The 19409-nt window shown below is 35.9% G+C and overlaps 3 protein-coding genes and 1 non-coding gene across 5 annotated transcripts; 1 reads left to right on the top strand and 3 right to left on the bottom strand.

Moving 5' to 3' along the window:
• Positions 1-196: 196 nt before the first annotated feature.
• LOC105123023 (uncharacterized) lies at positions 197-1229 on the top strand. The gene is made up of 2 exons (XM_011022464.1): positions 197-423; positions 595-1229. The coding sequence occupies exons 1-2, from the start codon at positions 280-282 to the stop codon at positions 1039-1041; spliced, it is 591 nt and encodes a 196-aa protein (XP_011020766.1). The 5' UTR covers positions 197-279; the 3' UTR covers positions 1042-1229.
• A 545-nt stretch (positions 1230-1774) lies between these two features.
• On the bottom strand, positions 1775-3673 carry LOC105123022 (nuclear transport factor 2-like). The gene is made up of 2 exons (XM_011022463.1): positions 3271-3673; positions 1775-2169 (listed from the first exon to the last, which is right to left on the bottom strand). The coding sequence occupies exons 1-2, from the start codon at positions 3565-3567 to the stop codon at positions 2095-2097; spliced, it is 372 nt and encodes a 123-aa protein (XP_011020765.1). The 5' UTR covers positions 3568-3673; the 3' UTR covers positions 1775-2094.
• A 2297-nt stretch (positions 3674-5970) lies between these two features.
• Positions 5971-6052, bottom strand: TRNAS-UGA (transfer RNA serine (anticodon UGA)). Its single transcript has one exon. It is a non-coding gene; the product is annotated as a tRNA-Ser (tRNA).
• Positions 6053-6500: 448 nt separating this feature from the next.
• Positions 6501-13844, bottom strand: LOC105123021 (histidine kinase 3-like). 2 transcript variants are annotated; one of them, XM_011022462.1, is made up of 12 exons: positions 13422-13840; positions 12271-12720; positions 11591-11872; positions 11162-11331; positions 10625-10837; positions 10116-10302; positions 9977-10028; positions 9658-9887; positions 9448-9546; positions 7839-8977; positions 7293-7581; positions 6501-7185 (listed from the first exon to the last, which is right to left on the bottom strand). In XM_011022462.1, exons 2-11 carry the CDS (start codon positions 12700-12702, stop codon positions 7377-7379), a joined length of 3009 nt encoding a protein of 1002 aa, XP_011020764.1. In that variant the 5' UTR covers positions 12703-12720; positions 13422-13840; the 3' UTR covers positions 6501-7185; positions 7293-7376. The 2 variants fall into 2 exon arrangements, with proteins under 2 accessions (XP_011020764.1, XP_011020763.1); XM_011022461.1 differs by having other exon boundaries at positions 12271-13844.
• Positions 13845-19409: the final 5565 nt, after the last annotated feature.

The following is a 19409-nucleotide window of genomic DNA, read 5'->3' as shown; positions in this document are numbered from 1 at the left end:
AAAAATAAAAAAAATATTATTTTAAAATATTTCAAAAAAAACTTCAAAAACAACCATTGCTCGCTCTCCAATATCACTCTCAAATGTCAAAATGCAACAGACAGCGTGCGCTATGGGAAGTTGTGATTTTGAGCCACGATTATCGTGTAAGGCCACGTGGCTTCCTCTAAAAAAAGATAAGCTCGCCAGTAAGAATGTTCAACTACATTTCATTTCGTTTTCTTGACTTGTTTGGTTCCATCAATTCTTCTCTCATCAATATCATTGCGTAACCTAATCATGGAACCAGCCAAAAATCTGGAGCTCATTGATCAGGCTATCAAGAAGCTCTTAGCAGAGAAAAGAAACAAAGAATCCTCTGGTGATGATGGTTTCCTCCAGGATGATAACGATCAACTTCTCCTCTCCAAATTGCTTTCCGAGGTATATGAGAGAGAGAAAAACTCCAAGGAACATTCAAACCATTTTTTTTGTGTGATTGACTTTCAATAAACACTTCATGTTTTGATTGATTGATTAGCTTCTATCGAATGATTTGTTCAAAATACATGTCTCGCTGTCAATTAACGTAGCTGGCCTCGTTTGTATGAACAGTTGGAATCACTAAAAGGGAATGATGCTAGACTTGAGCAATCTGATATATCACCTGGAGCGGAGGAGGAGGAGGAGGTAAATTCTCCTGCAATTGGTGAAGTGTTGTCAAGACATGAGAACAGCATTGAAAATACAGCCGCTGAAGAGATAGCTAAAGAGCTTAGAAAACTGAGGAGGCAGAATTTTGTTACGCAGTGCCTTCTTTCAGCAATGATTGTCCTCACTGTTGCCTGGCAGGTATCTCAGGTGTCCATCATTTTGCAAGTTAAAGATGGGTTGAGCCACCCGTTTAAATCCTTTGGGAGTATGTTAGCTGGGATGCTGAAACGTTCCCGTGCCAACGGTCAAGATTCAGAAAATCAGCAGTCAGAAGTGGTTCCTGTCAAAGTTCCTCCTTTAAAAATTCCAGAGCTTCCACATATCGATTTAGGTTCCAACATTGAGTAGCATTTCCTACATTTCAAGTGCGTTTGATGGCAAACCAATGAAGGGTACCCGCTAAGTAGGTGTTTGGTAGTGATTCTGCTTCTAGCTATTTTTATTTTTCAAAGATGTTTTTGGATTAAAATAATATTTTTTTATATAGTTTTAATATATTGATGTTAAAAATAAAAAATATAAAAAAATTATTTTAATATATTTTTTTAAATTAAAAAAAACTATTACCACTAAATGTCTATATGATGCATTATTGTAATTCAGTGTTTAGCATCCAGGTATAAACAAGGCATTTATAGGAAGAGAAAACCATGTTTAATTGCTTTTATAGGTTGATGTTTTGCAAGAGAACCATGTCAAATACGTCTTCTTACTGCGTTTGAACTGCGAGCAAGGTCCACTGCTTTTTGAGCCTTCAAGTTTCCATTTGAGAGAAACTGGATAACGTAAATAATCAAGATTGAGTGTTCTAACTTTTACGCAAACGACATACAGGTTCCCTTTCTGTAAAGAAATGATTAAAAGAACAATGCCTCATGCCAGCCACAAACTTCAACAGCGCAGTGAACTCCTCATAGATGACTAATTAGTGAGAAAATCATCTGCACGACGACTACCATCGTGTGGTGCCTAGCCAGCCACCGTAACAATTAAACATAAAAACAGTGGCATTACACAAGTCATTTAATGCAGATACAACGCGCATAATTGAGTGATGATGGATGGTTTAATAGCAAGCATCTGCAGTTCAACTTCAAAGCAAGACCTGAAACATTGAACGCATGACATGGAATTCGACTCAAGCAAAATGTTTTGAAAACTCCAAAACCAAAATCTTTAAACATTAAACCACCAAATCTTTACCAACTCAGCCAACCACAACATAGCAATCTATGAACTTCGGGAACACCAAGAAGACGTGCTGGAATGAAACATTAAACATAACCCAAACAAAAAATCCCCGTCTTCATTTAAAATGTTTTGAACTGAACGGATATAACGAAAGAGGTCCAATCCCTGAACATTATAACCATATAAGATTTTGCTTGGCCGTTCTTGTCTTCAAGCATAGTTCAACCTGAATATGTCATTGTACACATAATAGCTTCCCTGTGGCGTTGGCATCAAATGGAACATCTGAGAGCAGAAAGCACGAGGGGAAATTTCAGTTAGAGACTAAACGGACAATATTAACCTTTCAGTCTCAGAACAGCACGGTAAAGAAATAAATGAAGACACCACAATAAACGAACCAAAGATCACATAGAACAATACATTATACACCAAGTGCTTAGATGGTACTAGAAAAAGGACCAAACAAAAAACAAATCAGTGCCACATTGTCATGGCTGGCAGAACGCTAGACTTCAAGAGTACCTGCTTGAAGAATTCAGAGGACCAATTTGATACGTGCCAACATACACATGATTAGATGACCCAGACAACTAACAAGAGAACTCATCCTCTACCGGTTAAGCATATGCATGTGTATTGAGCTAGCCAAACATTCATCAAATTGATTTCAACAGGAATCATAATGAAGAAACTCGACAGAACACAGAGTTGGGGTTTCATTTTTAAGCCCCAGCTCCGACGTTAAAGTTTCCTTATCTAAGAGATTTGATCATCTAAAGCATCATCCAATGCTCAGGGCATACTTTTTCAGCATTACTGAATCACTTCTTTCTCACTCCACTTTGGCAGCGCATGCTTAATTTACAACAAGCAAACCACCATGGAAATGAAACAAGTAATCACCTATAATGTTCTAGGAGGTCGAGCACCAACCAAGTTTTCAATATAAGTTTCTAAGCATCTCATATAGAAAAAACCCTTGCGCAGCCACTGAAAACAGAGGAAAAAAACAATTCAAATCCGCATAAACATTGAAAAATCACCTGAACCAGAAAATTGCTTCATGTCACTGCTATTTCATGCACTTGTAATGCCATAAAGCTCTAGACGTGCATAAATTAGCTACAAATCAGATAATAATATAACTGGAAATCTCAACGAGGCACGCACAAATAAACCCTAGATCTAGCAATACAAAACACAGACATTCTTTATTTCCAAAAAAAATCCAAAACATAACGAAATCATAAAAAAAGAATAAAATACCTATCAGTAACAACTAGTTCAATCAGATCGAGAATCGAATCCGCAAACATCAATCAATTAACCACAGATCAGTCCACATACACCACAAGACAAAACGTAAAGAAAAAACGGAAATACCTGGCTGAACTTGAGAGCGTGCTGTTCGCCGGCGAGCTGGAGATTACCGGAGACAAAAACAAGCATACCACCAGCAGGACCAGAAGGCTGGCAATCAACGGTAGTGATGTGATGTTTGCACTGATGAAAAGGAAGAGCAGTTAGTTTAGCTACAATGTTCTGGGATCCCTGAGTCTTTTGACCTTCAAAAGTCAGCATGGAAGCGTCTTGATACAGATTCGCCAACCCAGCTCTATTCGAATCGAACATGTTGTAGTAGTGCTCAACAAATGCCTTCGCTACTGTGTCTGGATCCATCTCAACCCCTTTTTAATTTAATCTTGTTTCCTCCTTTTTTTTATTTCTTCAGCTTCGTTTCACGGAGAGAGAGACAGAGAGGGACAGGAAGGAAGAGAAGGCTTAGTTTTGCTTTTATTTCATCATCCAACGGTTAGGATTTGGGGTTGGAGAGTGAGAAAATCCAGGGGATTTTTACGACCGTAGAAATTTATTTTATTCTCATCTCTTTAACACGGCTTTTTTTTTCAATTACTTTTTTTATTATTATATTGTTTTGGGCGAACGTTGTAGGAAGACTTTAAAGCCCAATTGTAGCTGGGTTGGGCCTCCAAAAGCCTTACATGGAGGGTTAAGCCTAGCCCACTTTCTGGAAAATTACAAAAGAAAAAACTAAATTCAGTTATTTAATGTTGAGAGGGAAAACACTGTGGATTCAGACGGTATATTGATCATTTTACCCTTTGTTGCACTTAACAAAGGATCTTTGGTCAAGGGATTTTTATGTCTTTACAAATTGATTTATATAGTTAAATAATGTCTGTACCCTCCAAGTCTGATAAAAATTGGCCTTTATAGCATGAGTTTTTTTTCTTTGCATATTTTATATATAGTAAAATTTTATATTTATCCTTTAACTTTGGAAATCAAAGGCTGTCCTGGGAGAATATTTTCATATTTCCATCATTGTTTTTTCGTAATATCCACTTGCGCTTATAACTTTTTTTAGTAATTTTCATTTATTGCAATATTAATAGATTAATATGATAGGCTACGTGTGCCACACACGCATAGATATGGCATTGCCCTAGCGTTATCTTTTTTTTTTTTTTTTTACGTGGGGTGTCCGGGTCAGCTTGCGCGCACTACGACTAATCTTCACGGCCCACTGAATACCCTGCAAACCCAGTAGGCATGTAAGACACCGCGGGGATGACAGGCGTGCACGCCAGGACTCGAGCCCAGGTGCCATGGAAGGACACAAACCCCTTCCACCGCTAGGCCAAGCCCTGGTTTGCGCCCTAGTGTTATCTTGGTAATACATAAAGGCGTTACAATGGCAAAAAAAAATCAATCGCCTACCCATCCAATGAGGAAGGTGGCAACGTAAATGTTAAAATAGCATATTCTGTTATTTAAGCGGCGGTTCGATAACGATTAGTCTTTTTTCTCCTCTATTTATTTACTCTTTTCTAAACTTTGATATTTGTGTAAAGCTTTAAAAAATTCAATTGTATATTCTAGTTTATATTTGTTTTTGGTTTGATCGTTATTTTTTTTATTATTTTAGATTTTACACATCTTTAAGTTTATTTTATTTTTATTTTTATTTCTTATTATTTAATCTTATTATAATTCTTTTATTAAATCTGGGTTTTTTTTTAATTCCTGTAAGTTTAATTTAATTTTATTTGGTTTTCAATTTTGATACTTATTTTTTTAATTGCTCTTTTTTTTATCATTTTTTTTTCAATTTAATCTTAAATTAGTTTCTTTCAATTATTGTTATGCATGGTTTAATGGTCTAGTCCTTATTGTTTTAATTTTATTTTTTCTATGATTTGAAAATTTTCTTTGTAATTTTTTCATGTTTTTCTTTTACAAGATAATCTTAGTCTCATGATTCGGCCCATTAGTTTCGGCGACAAACCCAATTTGAGTTTGATATTTTTTAAAGTCCTTTCTAATTTTTTTTTTCACAATTTGACAGTAAATTTATTAGGCATTGAGCTTCATGATTCGTTTTATTTTTTTTGTTAGATTATCTCTACCTCATATCTCAAATTACAAGTTAGTTGAATAACTTGAGTTGATTTTTTTAAATTAATTTTTTTATTTTATAATTTACCATTAAATTATTAATTGTTAAACATGTTTTATTAAATATTATTTCAAAATAATTATACGCGTCAACGCGTGATGAGTCATCTCAAATATTAAATGAAAAAATTAATCCAAGTTAACTTATATTTTTTCACTAATTTTTTTTTTAACTTTGTATTTTTTATCAAGTGTTTCCTTTGAAAATCTGATTTTTATCCTTAATTTTTTATAATTTTATTATTTTACATGGAATAATTTGCTTTTAAACTTTTATTTTTAGTTATTATGATAGGTGGTTGGTAAAGCTACACCAGTTTTTTAAAAGTTTCTTTATTAAATTTATTTGTTTGCATTACTCAATTTTTTTTAATTAAATTTTAAACTCTGTACTTTTTTTTTTTCATAAGTTGTTTTAATTTTAATTTTTTTTGTTTTGCAGGTTATTTCATGAGTCATGCTTTATTGAATTCAACCTCATATTATTGTCATTTAATTATTATTATTATTTCTAGTTTGAATGGTATTGCATGCCATAAATTTGTATATTCTGCATGTAATAATGCTATCTGGCAGTGAAAGCAGTTGAAAAGGATTATAAGCCGTCGACAGCAGGGTTCGAACCTGCGCGGGCGAAGCCCAACAGATTTCAAGTCTGTCTCCTTAACCACTCGGACATATCGACGGTCGTGATGAGCGAAAGCTCTCTCTCATTTATGAATAATTGTTTTGCGCACAAAGCTCACGCTTAATACGTTTAGTAGAAAACTCAACCTCCAAGCTCTGGAGGTTGAAGGCCACACCTCGTTTTTCCACTTTCTACGGTTTGAAAATTTACTGTAAGCTACATATCTACATGGGCTTTCTCCATCTATTCCATACCCTTCCCTGTACATCTTTTTTGTATGCAGGAAAAAAAGAGAGTAGATAATATATGCTGTTTTCTGACTTGATGTCTAACTTGATTTGTCAGAAGCAGAAGGAATAAAGCTTTAGGACAACAGCATCTATCACTTTTGACAACTGAACTGCGAAGGGCCGTTTCGAGTACTGATAAAAAGCGCTTCACCCGCAAAGAACACAGTCATGGGGCGTAATGAACGTTCTCTGAAACAATAATGCCGCGAGTCAAATGTGATGAACAGACAAGAATCTTGCGATTACTCAAATTTTTTACACAGTCACTGTATAAGTTACATCAATTCTTAGCAGTACAACCTTCTGGTACTGTTAGAAACATCTAACAAAGTAACCTAGTATGGTACACATCAACATCGTCATTAAAGAGATAATATACATGAAGCATCCTCTCCTTTGCTACCAAGAAGCTATCTTTCCTTCTTCCGAGAGAATCTTGTATCCGAGGCACGGGCGGCCACCCTCAAAGAAAGAGAGATCTCTTCGGCTTCTCACTGATTTATTACTTCACATGAAGGAGAATGCAATTCCGTATTTTCTATGATACACTCGGGAATCTGGATTTCTCCATCCACTGGAAAGTAAGAATTGAATCCAACGTCCTATTCTAAGAGTTGTGTCTCTACCAATAAACCCCCGTCCCTAACCACTTATGACAGCTAGGAAATGAGATCAACTTTACAAGGAAAAGGGAATCAGCTTTCATTATGCAGCCCGTAAAACAATCAATGAACTAGAGCCCAACCAATCAATCATGGCTTCTATTTACACTCTCCGCAACAAAACGATTTTTTTTTTCGGAGAAACATCAAGCGGATCAGGAAGTCCACAAGCTTGTGAGGTAGCAAAGTAATTTGACGTTTAGAGTCGAACATCTGAGGAACAATTGAGAAAGGTGTGCTGCAGGTTTTGAAAAAAAAAAATAACGAGCAGGAATTTTGTAAGAAAAACCTTCATCGCAGAGACTATGAAAATCAACAATCATTTTAGGGGAACGGAGAACTCACTGTTCGAGAAAACTCTCAACCCCTTCAAGCCCTGGAGAATAGGTGCTTGAGCTCATGTCATGAGTAGCCTTCAAAATAAGCACTCTACAAATTCGCACTGGAAGTTGGCTGCAAAAATCGTGAAACTTCCTGATAGAGTTGTTCAGCTTCAAACGGCTTGGAAACATATCCATCCATCCCACATCTCTGGCATTCCTCGTATGTAGCCTGGATCACATCTGCAGTCATTGCCAGTATCGGTATATGCCAATTTGACTCCATATCCCGAATTCTCCTTGTAGCTTCAAACCTGGGGGAAAAAGACATTGTTTTTAAAATTAGCAAAAAATCTATCTATGAATTAATAAATCCAAATAAAATCAATGGACAGAAAAGAATGCATCTGGATTAGCACATCCAGCACAAACAGCTGCCATCACAAACTAGGCAGCCTATAAATATATATTTCAAAATTAGTAGTTTTCCTATTGCTGTGGGTTTCAAAAGTTAACCACGAACTTGAAAAAATCCAACATTAAAATCTTAAAGGTGTGAAGCATCACATACCCGTCCATTTCAGGCATTTGGATATCCATGAAGCATGCATCAAATTTGTGAGGTGGCTTAAGCAATTTGATCGCCTTTTGGCCACTATCTGCACAGACAACATCAGCTCCATACTTCTTCAAAGCACCAGCAGCTACCATGAGGTTCACATTATTGTCATCTACAATAAGCATTTTTCTTCCAACAAGGAGTTTGCGAAGAGACAAACTAGGGTGCTCTCCATTGCAAGGATTCCCCTTATTCCCACCCATTGCTCGTTGTAAAGAATCAGCCAGCATACTTGCCTTGAGGGGCTTGGTTATGACACTTGGGGTATAAACACCAGAAGTTGCAGTGTTTGTTCTTGAAGAACTAAGAGAATTTCCCAAGAGGAACAGTTTTGGAGAAACCCCCAAGTCAATTTTTTGTAACTTGTTGACGAAGAGAGCTGAAATGCTCGAATCCTTATCCCAAACTTCCTGTTCAATAAAGACCATATTGACAACTTTATTTTCATTGCTTATGCTAGATAAACCTTGATTTAAATCCAAAACTAATTCAACACGTATTCCTAGTCGTTGGATCTGATATCTTGAGACCTTGGCCCTAACAGGCTTGGGGTCCACAACCAATGCAGTCATGCCCTGAAATTTGGAAGACATTGTGTTAGTTTGGGTTTTTAGTCTCTGCTTCTGGAGTTTGGAGTCATTTGAATTGGAGCAACCGTTGCTAAAGACAGCAGTGAACGTGAAGGTGGACCCAATATCCGGTATGCTAACAAAGCCAATATCCCCATTCATGAGGCCAACCAAACACTTGCTTATGCTTAGGCCAATGCCTGTGCCTCCATATTTCCTGGAAATGGAGGGATCAACCTGCATAAAAGGAGTAAAAACACGAGGTTGGGCTTCTAGAGGGATCCCTTCTCCTGTATCCTCAACTGAAACTATTAGATTGATGAGGTCAGAAGAGGATGGCAAGAGAGTATGACTTGATCCCTCTGGATTGAAAGTCTTAAATCCTACCCAACTCCGGCATCTATCTGCAACTGGCAAACCACTCAAGGTGTTTCGTGATGATGATTCTGTCTCAACATCTATCGAGTCCATTACCTCCGCTACAAGATGAACAGTGAGAAAGATGTGCCCTCTCTTTGTAAACTAGAACAAAAAAAAAAGAGGAAAAAAAAACATCAGTCAACAACTCCTTTATCCTTCTCGTTGATAGGGGAAAAATCATGATTTAGGAGAGGCCATTAAGCCTAAAGACAAGGCACAACATTCCTCATTCCACTCTTCCTCAAAAGGAAGGTACAATTTTTATGTCACAACGGGGCCTAATTTCAACCAACACACGGCAAGCACAGAGAGATCTCTTCAGGATCACTGAGCAAGAAAACATTAGCTAATCCAGCTGCCAGAACTTGAAAACATGAAGACATATGTCCAAGCCTTAACACAAAAAAAATTGCTTTGCATGGCAACAGACCATGGCTTGTGTTTTCTCCTATATCTCTGTGCAAGTTCTCAAGTTTTCAGTTGAATCAGTTTTTGGTAGCTGCTTATCAATTCAGAGATTCAACCTTAATTGTAACCAAAGATTTTGAAGGAAGAAATAACTGGGCACTTACTTTGATTGAATTCCCCATGAGATTGGTAATAATTTGCCGAAACCTCCCTGGATCACCGATTAGCATTTCAGGAACACCATCAGACACGTAAACTGCCAGCTGCTCTTCCCGCCAATTATATCATGAAAATGAAACATGTAAAGAACGATCAAGGACAAGAAGTGAGGTCCAAAGGAAACCAAACAACAAATTTCGAGAAACACACATTACCTCAACACCTTTCTCATGAGCCTTGCCAGAAAAGAGTGCCAATACTTCATCCATAATTGCTCGCAGGTCAAACTGCATTGCCTCAAGCTCAATCTTACCAGATTCAATCTTTGCTTGATCCAAGACCTCATTTATAAGTGAGACTAGTGCTTTTCCACTGTCTTGTGCAGTTCTAACATAATCTTGCTGAGTTGCGTCTAGTTCTGTGTCCATAAGCATATGTAGCATTCCTGAAATACGGACAAAGGCTGTGTCATGGCTGCATGAACTTTGCACTGTTCCTTATATGGGACAAGTAATGGACAATTTCAAAACTCACCTAGGACACCATTCATTGGGGTTCTGATCTCGTGGGAAACCGTAGCAAGAAACTACAAAAAGTTAAAATTTATTTAGCATTGTATGACATAAACTTGCAAGCCTAAAGAAAAGAGGAGCAGAATAGAAATACCAAATACCTGAGATTTTGCAACATCAGCTGCCTCAGCTCGTTTTTTAAGCTCCATCATCTCATGGAAATCATCTTCAACTTTGGCTATTCGATTCATAGTTGCATGGAATATGTAACCAATAAGCAATGCAATCACAAGGATGCCAATTGATGTTGTTATTGCTAACCATGGCCATGGTGGTTTTTGTTTGAATCTGCATTAAGAGAGACAACTAGTTGATGCAACTGTCTCAACTAATATACACTTAAAAGCATTACAACATTGATTTAGAGACAACTGGTGATTTTTGTTCTCCGTTCTTTTGATTAATAATGGCATAACCACATCAAAACAAGGAAATTTGGACCAACCATATCACTATATCAATATACTGTAAGGCTATCTTTTTTATTGAATTAAAAGAACTTGTGATATCTTGTGGTATGCTATTGAATAGTAAATCAAATAGAGATGGCTATTTCATACACAAGTTGAACCCCATGCCATTCAACAAAAGATGGATGTTTATTGATTACCTGCAGCGCATCTCATGCTTTCTGAAAGGATCCCCAAAATTAAGGGCACTGACATGTTCCAGCCCATCATCTGATACATTGGAACCATACATGCTGATAGGGTGAGACTGATTAGTAATATCATATACATTCACTAAGATAGTTTGCTTGCTTGCAAGCTGTTGAAGTAGCTTTTCCACAAGCGACTCAATGTCAAAGATTCCTCCAAGGTACCTGATTGGAGTCAAGAGAAGATCAGAAGAGCTGTTGATTAATTATAATTTTCATCAGAGTGCCAACTCTATATATTCATGCTTTATATTCAAGCATCACTTTGGGAAAATCCTGACACCAGAAAATTTGCAAATATTATTTTTTCTTTCCATACAAATGACTCAATGTAGGGAAACAGTTGAGATTTTCAAGCTTCGCCCTTGCTTCTGGATTAAAATTAGTTTCCGCATCAATTATGCACCTTTATTTGATCAAGCATCAACAGAACGGGACAATATGAATTAAGAAATGTTTCCTCTCACATATAGATAAATTAAATCATACCCGTCAGTTGCTTGAATCCTCTCATTTGACATTGCATTAGAAGGGAGGTCTGTCTTGTAGACAGCAAATGTCAAAATAACTCCAAGACGGTTAGTTTTGAGTAACCTGAAAGGAGCAGTTAGAACCCCCTTTCCAGATGCTCTAGCACGCAACACGTTTTCACGGTCTTCCTGATGTGGATGTAAACAAAACTTCACCAATAAGTACATTTAAATCAGCAATGCAGCAGGCAAGGAATTAAAAGAATAGCCTAACGAAAATTGTGAGACCAGTGGAAAAACATGAATGGAAGCTATCACCAGGTCTTTTTTTCTTGGTAATTTATTGTGTCCCATTAGCATAATTTTAGCGAAATCAATGAGCAGCCAGGGAATTGGATGATAAAAAACATTTCTGAAATTTTTAAATAAAAAAAAGAATCGGGCTTACTGTTCCTGACAGCATATCAAGGGAAACCACATGTGCGACAGTATCCTGTGCAAAGATGACAGGAGCATATTCTTCCTGAACTGGGGATGGCTCCAATGCTTTGGCGACATTGTCATCCTTTTGAACTGGACTTTGTTCAAAGGTATCCATCCTCTTAATAGTCCAGCCTTGTTGCTTCTCAAATTGTTCCCTCTCAGAGTGGATCACCCTTACAGCGTATGCTACTCCACTAGTCAGGGGCCTCTCAAAAGCGGTTCTCTCCGTATACCTCGCGAAAGTCCTCTGAAATTTAGAAAATCAGTTTATACTTCAACTGGATAATATCAATGATAGACGAGAAGTACCCAAGATCTAGTTCTGGAACTGAGCCATTAACAGCATGAAATGGAAACCTCAAAAAATTCACTGAAATTAACACCGTGAACTAATTTCCAAACATGGAAAAACTAAGAATAACAAAACTGCACACCGAGATTATTTAACATAGTAAAAGCAGTTGCGTGAATAAGAAACTAGATTAATCAAATCGAGGTAGCGGGAGCAATGATCGACTCTGGTTTGTAAATAATTTGACATTATTGAACAAAAGAAGAAGCAAGGCATTTAAGCACTTCTAAGACAATTAGCAATTTCTACCAGAGTAATCAGAGTTGCTAAGAGTTAAAGGAGATCTAGTTAACCTGATCAATAGCGGAAGGGTTTTTGCCATGATGAAAGGTTGCGATTAAAATGGACATGGCCTGCACATGGTTCATGCTCACATTAAACTGATCCTGTAGCATTCTAGCCCTCTCATCACACATACTTGCAAGTGTCTCTTTCCTCTTCTCAAAAGCTTGTGAGCTCATGTACCAGAAGATCCAAACAGAGACAATGATCCAGCCAACTATCCACGCGACCAAAAGCTTTCGCCACCATGTTTTTCTAATTCTCTTGGAACCAATATACTGGTAGTAGAGATGATGGATCTTGCAACTATTCCCTGAAACTTTCTCCAAGCATTTGAGCCACATCTTGCCACCATCACCAAGCAAACCGGCCTTGGTCTCCAAAATTCCACCATTAATGAACCAGTTCATGGAAATTACTGATACAATCCAGCAACATAGCATCCAAAGTAGATGACCCACCTTTAAACCAAACCCAAATACATGAAGCAAACTCATCCAAAGCAGTAACAAACACGGGATATCTAAAAACAGTACCAAGGTTTAAGTGGGTCTTACTTATTGCCTAGCCCTAGGTGTAGAAAAAAATAAAGGGAGAGAGAAAGAAAGGAAGCTACTGTCAAGTCTACAGAGACTGTCTAGTAGAACCCAACATCAAAAGAAATCCAAACTTAAAAGACCAAGAAGAGGCACGGTTAAACGAAGAAGAATAGTTAGCGAACTTCACCTATGAGGCCAAGAAGAGGCACGGTTAAACGAAGAAGAATATTTAGAGAACTTCACCAAACTCCAAATTCAATTACAGAGAAGTGGAACTCGGAAAGGAGATGTGTGTTTCAGGAAAAGATGCGATCTTATCCGTCAAAACAGCTACGAAGTTCAGATTTTGAATGCTACAAGAGGACCAGATATTAAACAAGAAAAGTAATTCACACATACACCCTCAAGAAAGAATCAAAGAATCCTCAAGATTCTTGAGTTTCTAATCTAAAACAGAGCTTAAATGGTTTTTATCCAGTTAACTACCAACCAAAAACAACACCTGGAAAAACAAACGGACCAGAACATACAAAGATTCGAAATTCAGCTTGTATTAAAACACAAACTCCAACATCCAACAAAGATTCTAGCCAGAAAATCAAGTTTGACAAGAGAGTCCTTACAAATTTCTCAACTCAGAACAAATAGTAGAAGAAAATCAAGAACCACCATTGAAGGTTTGACTCTCTCAAGTGTTTCCACCAAGTTTATGCACACAAGAAATTACACAACGAGAAGAAGTAGAGACAACAAAAGTACAACAAGAAGAAACGGCTCGAGTACTGCTAGTGGAAAAAGAAGGTAACAAGAGCGAGTTACTCATGGACACACTAACAAATGAAGAATCTATGAAATAAAGATGAGAGAATAAGGTTATAGAAAATGTCTGCTAGCCTTCCAGCCCCATTATCTATATCCATGCCATAAAAATTATTTCAAACACACAAAATACTACCATAAATCGACAAGGATATTCATTTTCATTTTCGATGACTTCCAATATTTTATTCTGTTTACGTTAAACAGGGATGCATGGACAGCAAATTAAGGGCATAAAAGGTATAGCCCTCTTGAGCAGAAATCACTGTTTTTTCTTCTGTTTTTTTTTTTTTTTTGGTTGCCGAACAGAAATTACTGCTTTTTCACATCTTTCTTTCCCTCGGGATTTCACATCCCTATCCATTCATTAGTCCATCCCTTCGAGTGGACGGCTTCTACACGCTTGTTAACTCTTTGTGTTTGTGTTTGTATGGCTTGTACTTTATTTCTGTTGACAAAAGTGCCCCTGCATGGAACCGAAATTGTTCAGACAATGAAAAAGTGATCTTTTTGTTCGAATTTATCATTAGATGCCCTGTGCTTCTTCAAAATTACCATGGAAGGACATGGCGGGGTCAAAAGAAGAGTAGGTAATGAAATATAAAAATAGGACCCCAGCATGACAGGAGCCTCTCGAGGCGTTATTATAAATGTCTATTATATTGATCTATACTGTTCTGGAATCCGATAGCCAATGTTTGGTTAGAGAGTTTACTTGCAGATCTAGAATTCCGTCCTCCCAAAGCCACATTTTGTTTCAAATCCATTACATGACAAAACACATAATGGGTGCTAGCTAGTTAGCTTTCACTTTTTCATCACATCCAACTCACATTTCAGTTCTTGAGAAGCTATGCATTGTATTGTTGACGTCGTTTGCTTTAATTTGAAAAGTTTACGACTTGTGTTTGCACCGAAGTTAATGATTATCGTGATAATATGTCTTTAGAACAGCGATTTTTTAAAAGCGATCGAGAAATTATTTGATTAACGATACTCGTGTCTATTTAGATTTTATAAGATTAAAAATTTTAAGAATCAAAACTATATCAGCACTCCCGTTTATAGCGTCTAAGATTTAAAAGGCTGTTTAAATCTTATCCTCAAGGAAGCATTAAATAAGTTATATGCAACTTGTCTTTGATCTCTTTCTACACGTGCCAGTTTCTTATTATAATTAGCTTGCACTAAATCGAGCTTGGAAAGATTTCATGGTGCTAAGAGGATAATTAATAACAGATATTATTATTATTATTATTTATGGATAATAAGTTTTATTTCTTTCCTTTCCTTTCTTTTATCTTTATTTCCAACAAAAAATAATAAGAATATTTGCCTTTAGGATTTTATCTATTTTTATCTTTAAGGTAATTTAAAACATAACTAATAAGATACTAGCTATTAATTTCTCAGTAAACACCATAAAATTTTCCATCAGACTAATATGTGTATTAACTTTAAGCAAAGAAAATTGAATAATCCATGCAAAAACAGGCCAAACATTCTCTTGAATGATTTAAAAGGAATCAAATTTAGTTCCACCGAAATAAAAACATTGAAAGAAAAGTTAAGAGGCTAGGTTTAAATAAAAACAGAGGAGCGTTGTTGCTTTTTCTTTGAAAGAACGAGACCTAATCTCTAGCCTATATATATACAAGTTAAAAGTAGCATAACCCAGCTAGTGAGAGTACATAGTTGTGGTTGTAGCCATCTCCTCTAGCCTATACAAGTCAGTGGGCAGGAATCTTTCTCTTAGCATTTGTAATTTGTTCATGCAATAAGAAGCAACATCGGAAGACGCAATTACTTTTTTTTTTAATTATTATAAATTTGCGTATATTTTAATTAATTTTATAAATTTTAAAATTAATAATTATATAAATTTTTAATAAATATAAAATTTATAAAACTTAAAAAGAAAAACGCTATAAAATAAATCTATAACATAATATAGAGTTACACCCTCATAATTTACATTTTGCCAAGTAAAACTAGGGCATTTCTGCACGCGTGAAAAAGAATGGAATGGAAATTCAAAAGGGCAATGTTGTCATCGAAGTGGATAGATTATGAATTAGTAGCTCGAGGACAACAGTGGCAAAATGTGTGATTTAAAGGTAAGGTAGTGGCAAGTGTATAAGGGGCACTTTAATCAAGGCTTTGTCACTCACCTGGGGGTGATTAGGCCATCACTACCTGGGGCATGGTTAAGCTCCTTACGACAGCGACGTCCCACGTCAGCAGCACCGGTTCTTTCTGGCAACAGCTAATCATCTTTTCCAACGTGTTATGCCCATAATGGCTTTTGCTTTGCTACCTGTCGCCACTGGGGATGGGATAAAATTATACCATCTCTTTGACACGCGTCATGCCCGTGGAGTCTCTCTCTAGTATCTACTCCTGCCAGCTTGTGAATTGTCCGTCATTGTCTCATTGGAGTTACCTAAAAGTTAACATGTTTTGATCGCCTTTCATTCAAGTGATAGACCACAAGGCTAAAAGCGACATTTCCTTTTGGTAGTGCTCTCTTTCTGGTTTGTCACTTTGTTGCGAAACCCTTATGACCCAGTAATTTTTTTCGAACTCGCTGTTATCAAATTGATCTGATCCTAATTAGGTCAGTTAAAAAATTATTTATTCTTTTAATATAAACAATTATTTCAAACAATTTTAAAAAAATAATTAATTATTAGTTTGATAAAGGTTAATCCTAACTTGTAACTCGAAGTTCGAACAAAATCAATTTTAATAACTACACAATTCAATATGACTATCTAAATTTTTGGTTCTGAGGGTATATTTACAATTTGATTTTCAGTTCTTAAACTTGCCTACTTCTTTCATTTTTGGGTTGATTTTTTTTTACTGTTCTTTTATCAGAATGTCATCTGGGTTCTCACCAGCTACTATATTCTCAATATATATACTGCAAGACCAGTCAATCTTTCCTGCTTGCATGCAATTTGCAAGATCAATCTGTTAAAATGGTTGGTTTGAAGGTGATAAGGTCTGTTTCTATCTCATGAGTTTGAAACTCAAGCTGAGATTTGAGATAAAATTGTTAAATTTCTTTGTTTTGATAATCTGATTTAAATTTTTAGATGGAGTGGCTGATAAATAATGTTTATTATATATCTATAAAAAAAATCTTTTTATATATTTAAAGATTTTTTTATAATTAAATTAGTCAGTTCAGAGAGAAATTAGTTATACTTTTGAAAAAAAAAACTTTTTAGAATATATTTACTATTGATAAAAAATCGAACATGACTGAAAGTTATCTTCTTCTTTTTTATAGCTCCTGGTCCCTCCATTTCAAAGTAAAAGATTAGCAATATCTCTGTATTATCAAGATAAAAAATCTTTTATATATCATATACTTGTAAAATATATCTTATATATCATGTATCATGATATGATATATATCTGTGTTGTAAAGGCAGTATTTTTTATTGTTTACAAATTCAGTATTTTTTATATTTTATTCATATTTTAAACTTACAATAGTAAACCAACTTTTTATATAAATGCCTGACAACGTTGCCGTCACAACTTTATTAACAATTTTTTACTTTTTTAAATTTAACGTGTGTATCTAGTTTTAATATCCATTCTTTATTTATTTAAAAAAAATAACAAATCGAGATTTTTTATATATACAGACACACCCTTTTTCTCTAAACAAAACCCACCACTCTCTCCTCGCCAAATCAATAAACGTGGGTGCAGGAAACTCCTCCAATAACGTTTGTGCTGAGAGAGACCCAGTTAAAGGGCTTACGGTGCGGTCCTGATTTAGTAATGCATGACAAATAAATAAAGGTACACGCATTCTTTTTTTAACACATGAGTTATCACTCAATTATAGGCGCCCAATAATATAAAAAAAGGGTTTAAAAACAGCTTAAATGGTTGTCTTTTGTTATCTTAGTTTGTAAAATACCATTGTTGATGGAAATACTTAGCTCGAGATACATGTTTTACGCCTCGATAAAGAGTGTTAATATTATTATCATGATAGTTCTCGTCGGTCGGTACGTACTGACAGATAAGCGTTAGGTGTAAGGTGTAATGTTCCTCTTTCGATCGAGATGGTTTTTCTCAAACATGTATAATAGTTTTTGTAAGGAAGCTGACAGTTTGCGAGTTTCAACTTTCAAAAACACTTAAAATAAAGTCCAAATTAAAACTCTCTTAAAATAATCAAAGATATAGTAAGCATGAATGAATACTTGTAATATATATATATATACACACACACACTCTCCTTGATTAAGATGAAGAAGGGTTTTGAGTAAAACTATAAAGGAGATTTTTTAAAATATTTTGTAAGCCTGAAGGTTCTTATTTCAATTATATGTACTTAATTTATCATAAATGATAAACAATTAATAGGTTGGACTAGCTAGTTCCTCCATTTCAAAATTTGTTTTCTTCTCAATAGATAAACTAGGGTTGCCGTGCGGCAACTTGTTCCCGCGGAGGGAATTTCTCTAACGTGAGGCTGTGAGGCCGGCATAGTGCTCAGCAAACATTCTTAATTTCGACCCTCGAAGATTTCTTTAGAAAATGAATTGTGCAACCTATACGATACACTTATTTGTAGAGGCTTAGTTGTCAATAAGATTATAATTAAGTGTCAAAAGTCATTAGTTGAAACTAAGTTCAAGCGAGATAAAATTACAATGACAGGTTTTGACAATAATATTGTCATACAATTAATTAAATACATGCCCGCTTATATATCAGTTGAAACGCAAGCATAAAGAAAGACAAATAAAAACACAAGGACTAGAGAAATCAATGCCACCCGTCTTTGGAATACGTTCTTGCTGTTGTAGGCCATTGACATTGTCCCTTGAACCCTAAGAAGCCATTAGAGAAAACAATAGATATTGAAGAAAAATACGTATGGCTTAGTAGCATGAAGAAAAATTCTTATTTCATCATCTACTACAAGATGCATCCCCCCTCCCGAAAATAATGGTGGCAGTCCATCAATTTGTTTCATTTTGCTTGTGGTCGGTAGAAAAGTCCTGTTAGACTAATAATTCGAATACTTTTGAACCCAAATATATGACTCAAGACTTGGATATTTGTGCTTTATGATACTGTTTTCGATCAAAGTATGGACATAAATGTTGGCTAACCCACCCTCGGCTTATGAATTGATTTCTTTTATTGTGCTGTTTCTTGTTTAATTATTCTTGGATTCGTTGTTAGAAGTTTCCCACTGGAAAAGATAGAAATGAAATTTGAAGACAGATCGTTCTTCGCTGTAATTGGTACCTCCAAACAGTTTATCGTGTCACCCCTGCCATTTCAGAACTTGGATGAATGCTTTCTTGTTGCTTATTCCGAGCTGCCCACTGTCTGCTCGTTGTACAATAAATAAGGAATGTCCCTTAATCTGTGATAAATTATTGTGTAGTAATTTTCTGTCCGTGAATTTGCTTCTAATTTGAATCATACTGGGGTTCAAATCTTAGAAAAAGTTCTAAAACATAAATTTCTTCCGACAAGTTTGGTGTTACAGAGTTCTTTCTTTAGCCGCCGCAGGATCAAAGTTAACTACAATGTTAGCATCCAGGGCAATTTATGCAAGAGCTGTTATGACATGGGCTTCATATGGAAAGAAAAGGAGGCAAGGATGTCCGTTCATGTCGTGTGATCAACTCCATAAGCAAATTTAATCTAAACATCTCTTTCCCACTAGTTATCAGGTGGAGGAGATGGCAAAAACAAAGTATAAGAGCATGAACCGAAATCTTCAAGGTTAAAAGACTGTATTT

Source organism: Populus euphratica, unplaced genomic scaffold, assembly GCF_000495115.2.
Source record: "Populus euphratica unplaced genomic scaffold, PopEup_1.0 scaffold8.1, whole genome shotgun sequence".
Classification (NCBI taxonomy): domain Eukaryota; kingdom Viridiplantae; phylum Streptophyta; class Magnoliopsida; order Malpighiales; family Salicaceae; genus Populus; species Populus euphratica.
The sequence above is the reverse complement of the archived record's forward strand: the minus strand, read 5'-3'. Positions and strand labels throughout refer to the sequence as shown.

Bases quoted from the DNA above. Each gene is read 5' to 3' on its own strand.
- LOC105123022 (XM_011022463.1), bottom strand. From the start codon at position 3,567: ATGGATCCAGACACAGTAGCGAAGGCATTTGTTGAGCACTACTACAAC. The intron at 2,170-3,270 runs GTATTTCCGTTT...TTCTGCTCTCAG, and splicing joins ACGCTCTCAAGTTCAGCCAG to ATGTTCCATTTGATGCCAAC.
- LOC105123021 (XM_011022461.1), bottom strand. From the start codon at position 12,756: ATGAGTTTGCTTCATGTATTTGGGTTTGGTTTAAAGGTGGGTCATCTA. The intron at 11,332-11,590 runs GTAAGCCCGATT...CATCCACATCAG, and splicing joins TTGATATGCTGTCAGGAACA to GAAGACCGTGAAAACGTGTT. The intron at 9,888-9,976 runs GTGAGTTTTGAA...TCCGTATTTCAG, and splicing joins CCCAATGAATGGTGTCCTAG to GAATGCTACATATGCTTATG.
- LOC105123023 (XM_011022464.1), top strand. From the start codon at position 280: ATGGAACCAGCCAAAAATCTGGAGCTCATTGATCAGGCTATCAAGAAG. The intron at 424-594 runs GTATATGAGAGA...TTGTATGAACAG, and splicing joins TCTCCAAATTGCTTTCCGAG to TTGGAATCACTAAAAGGGAA.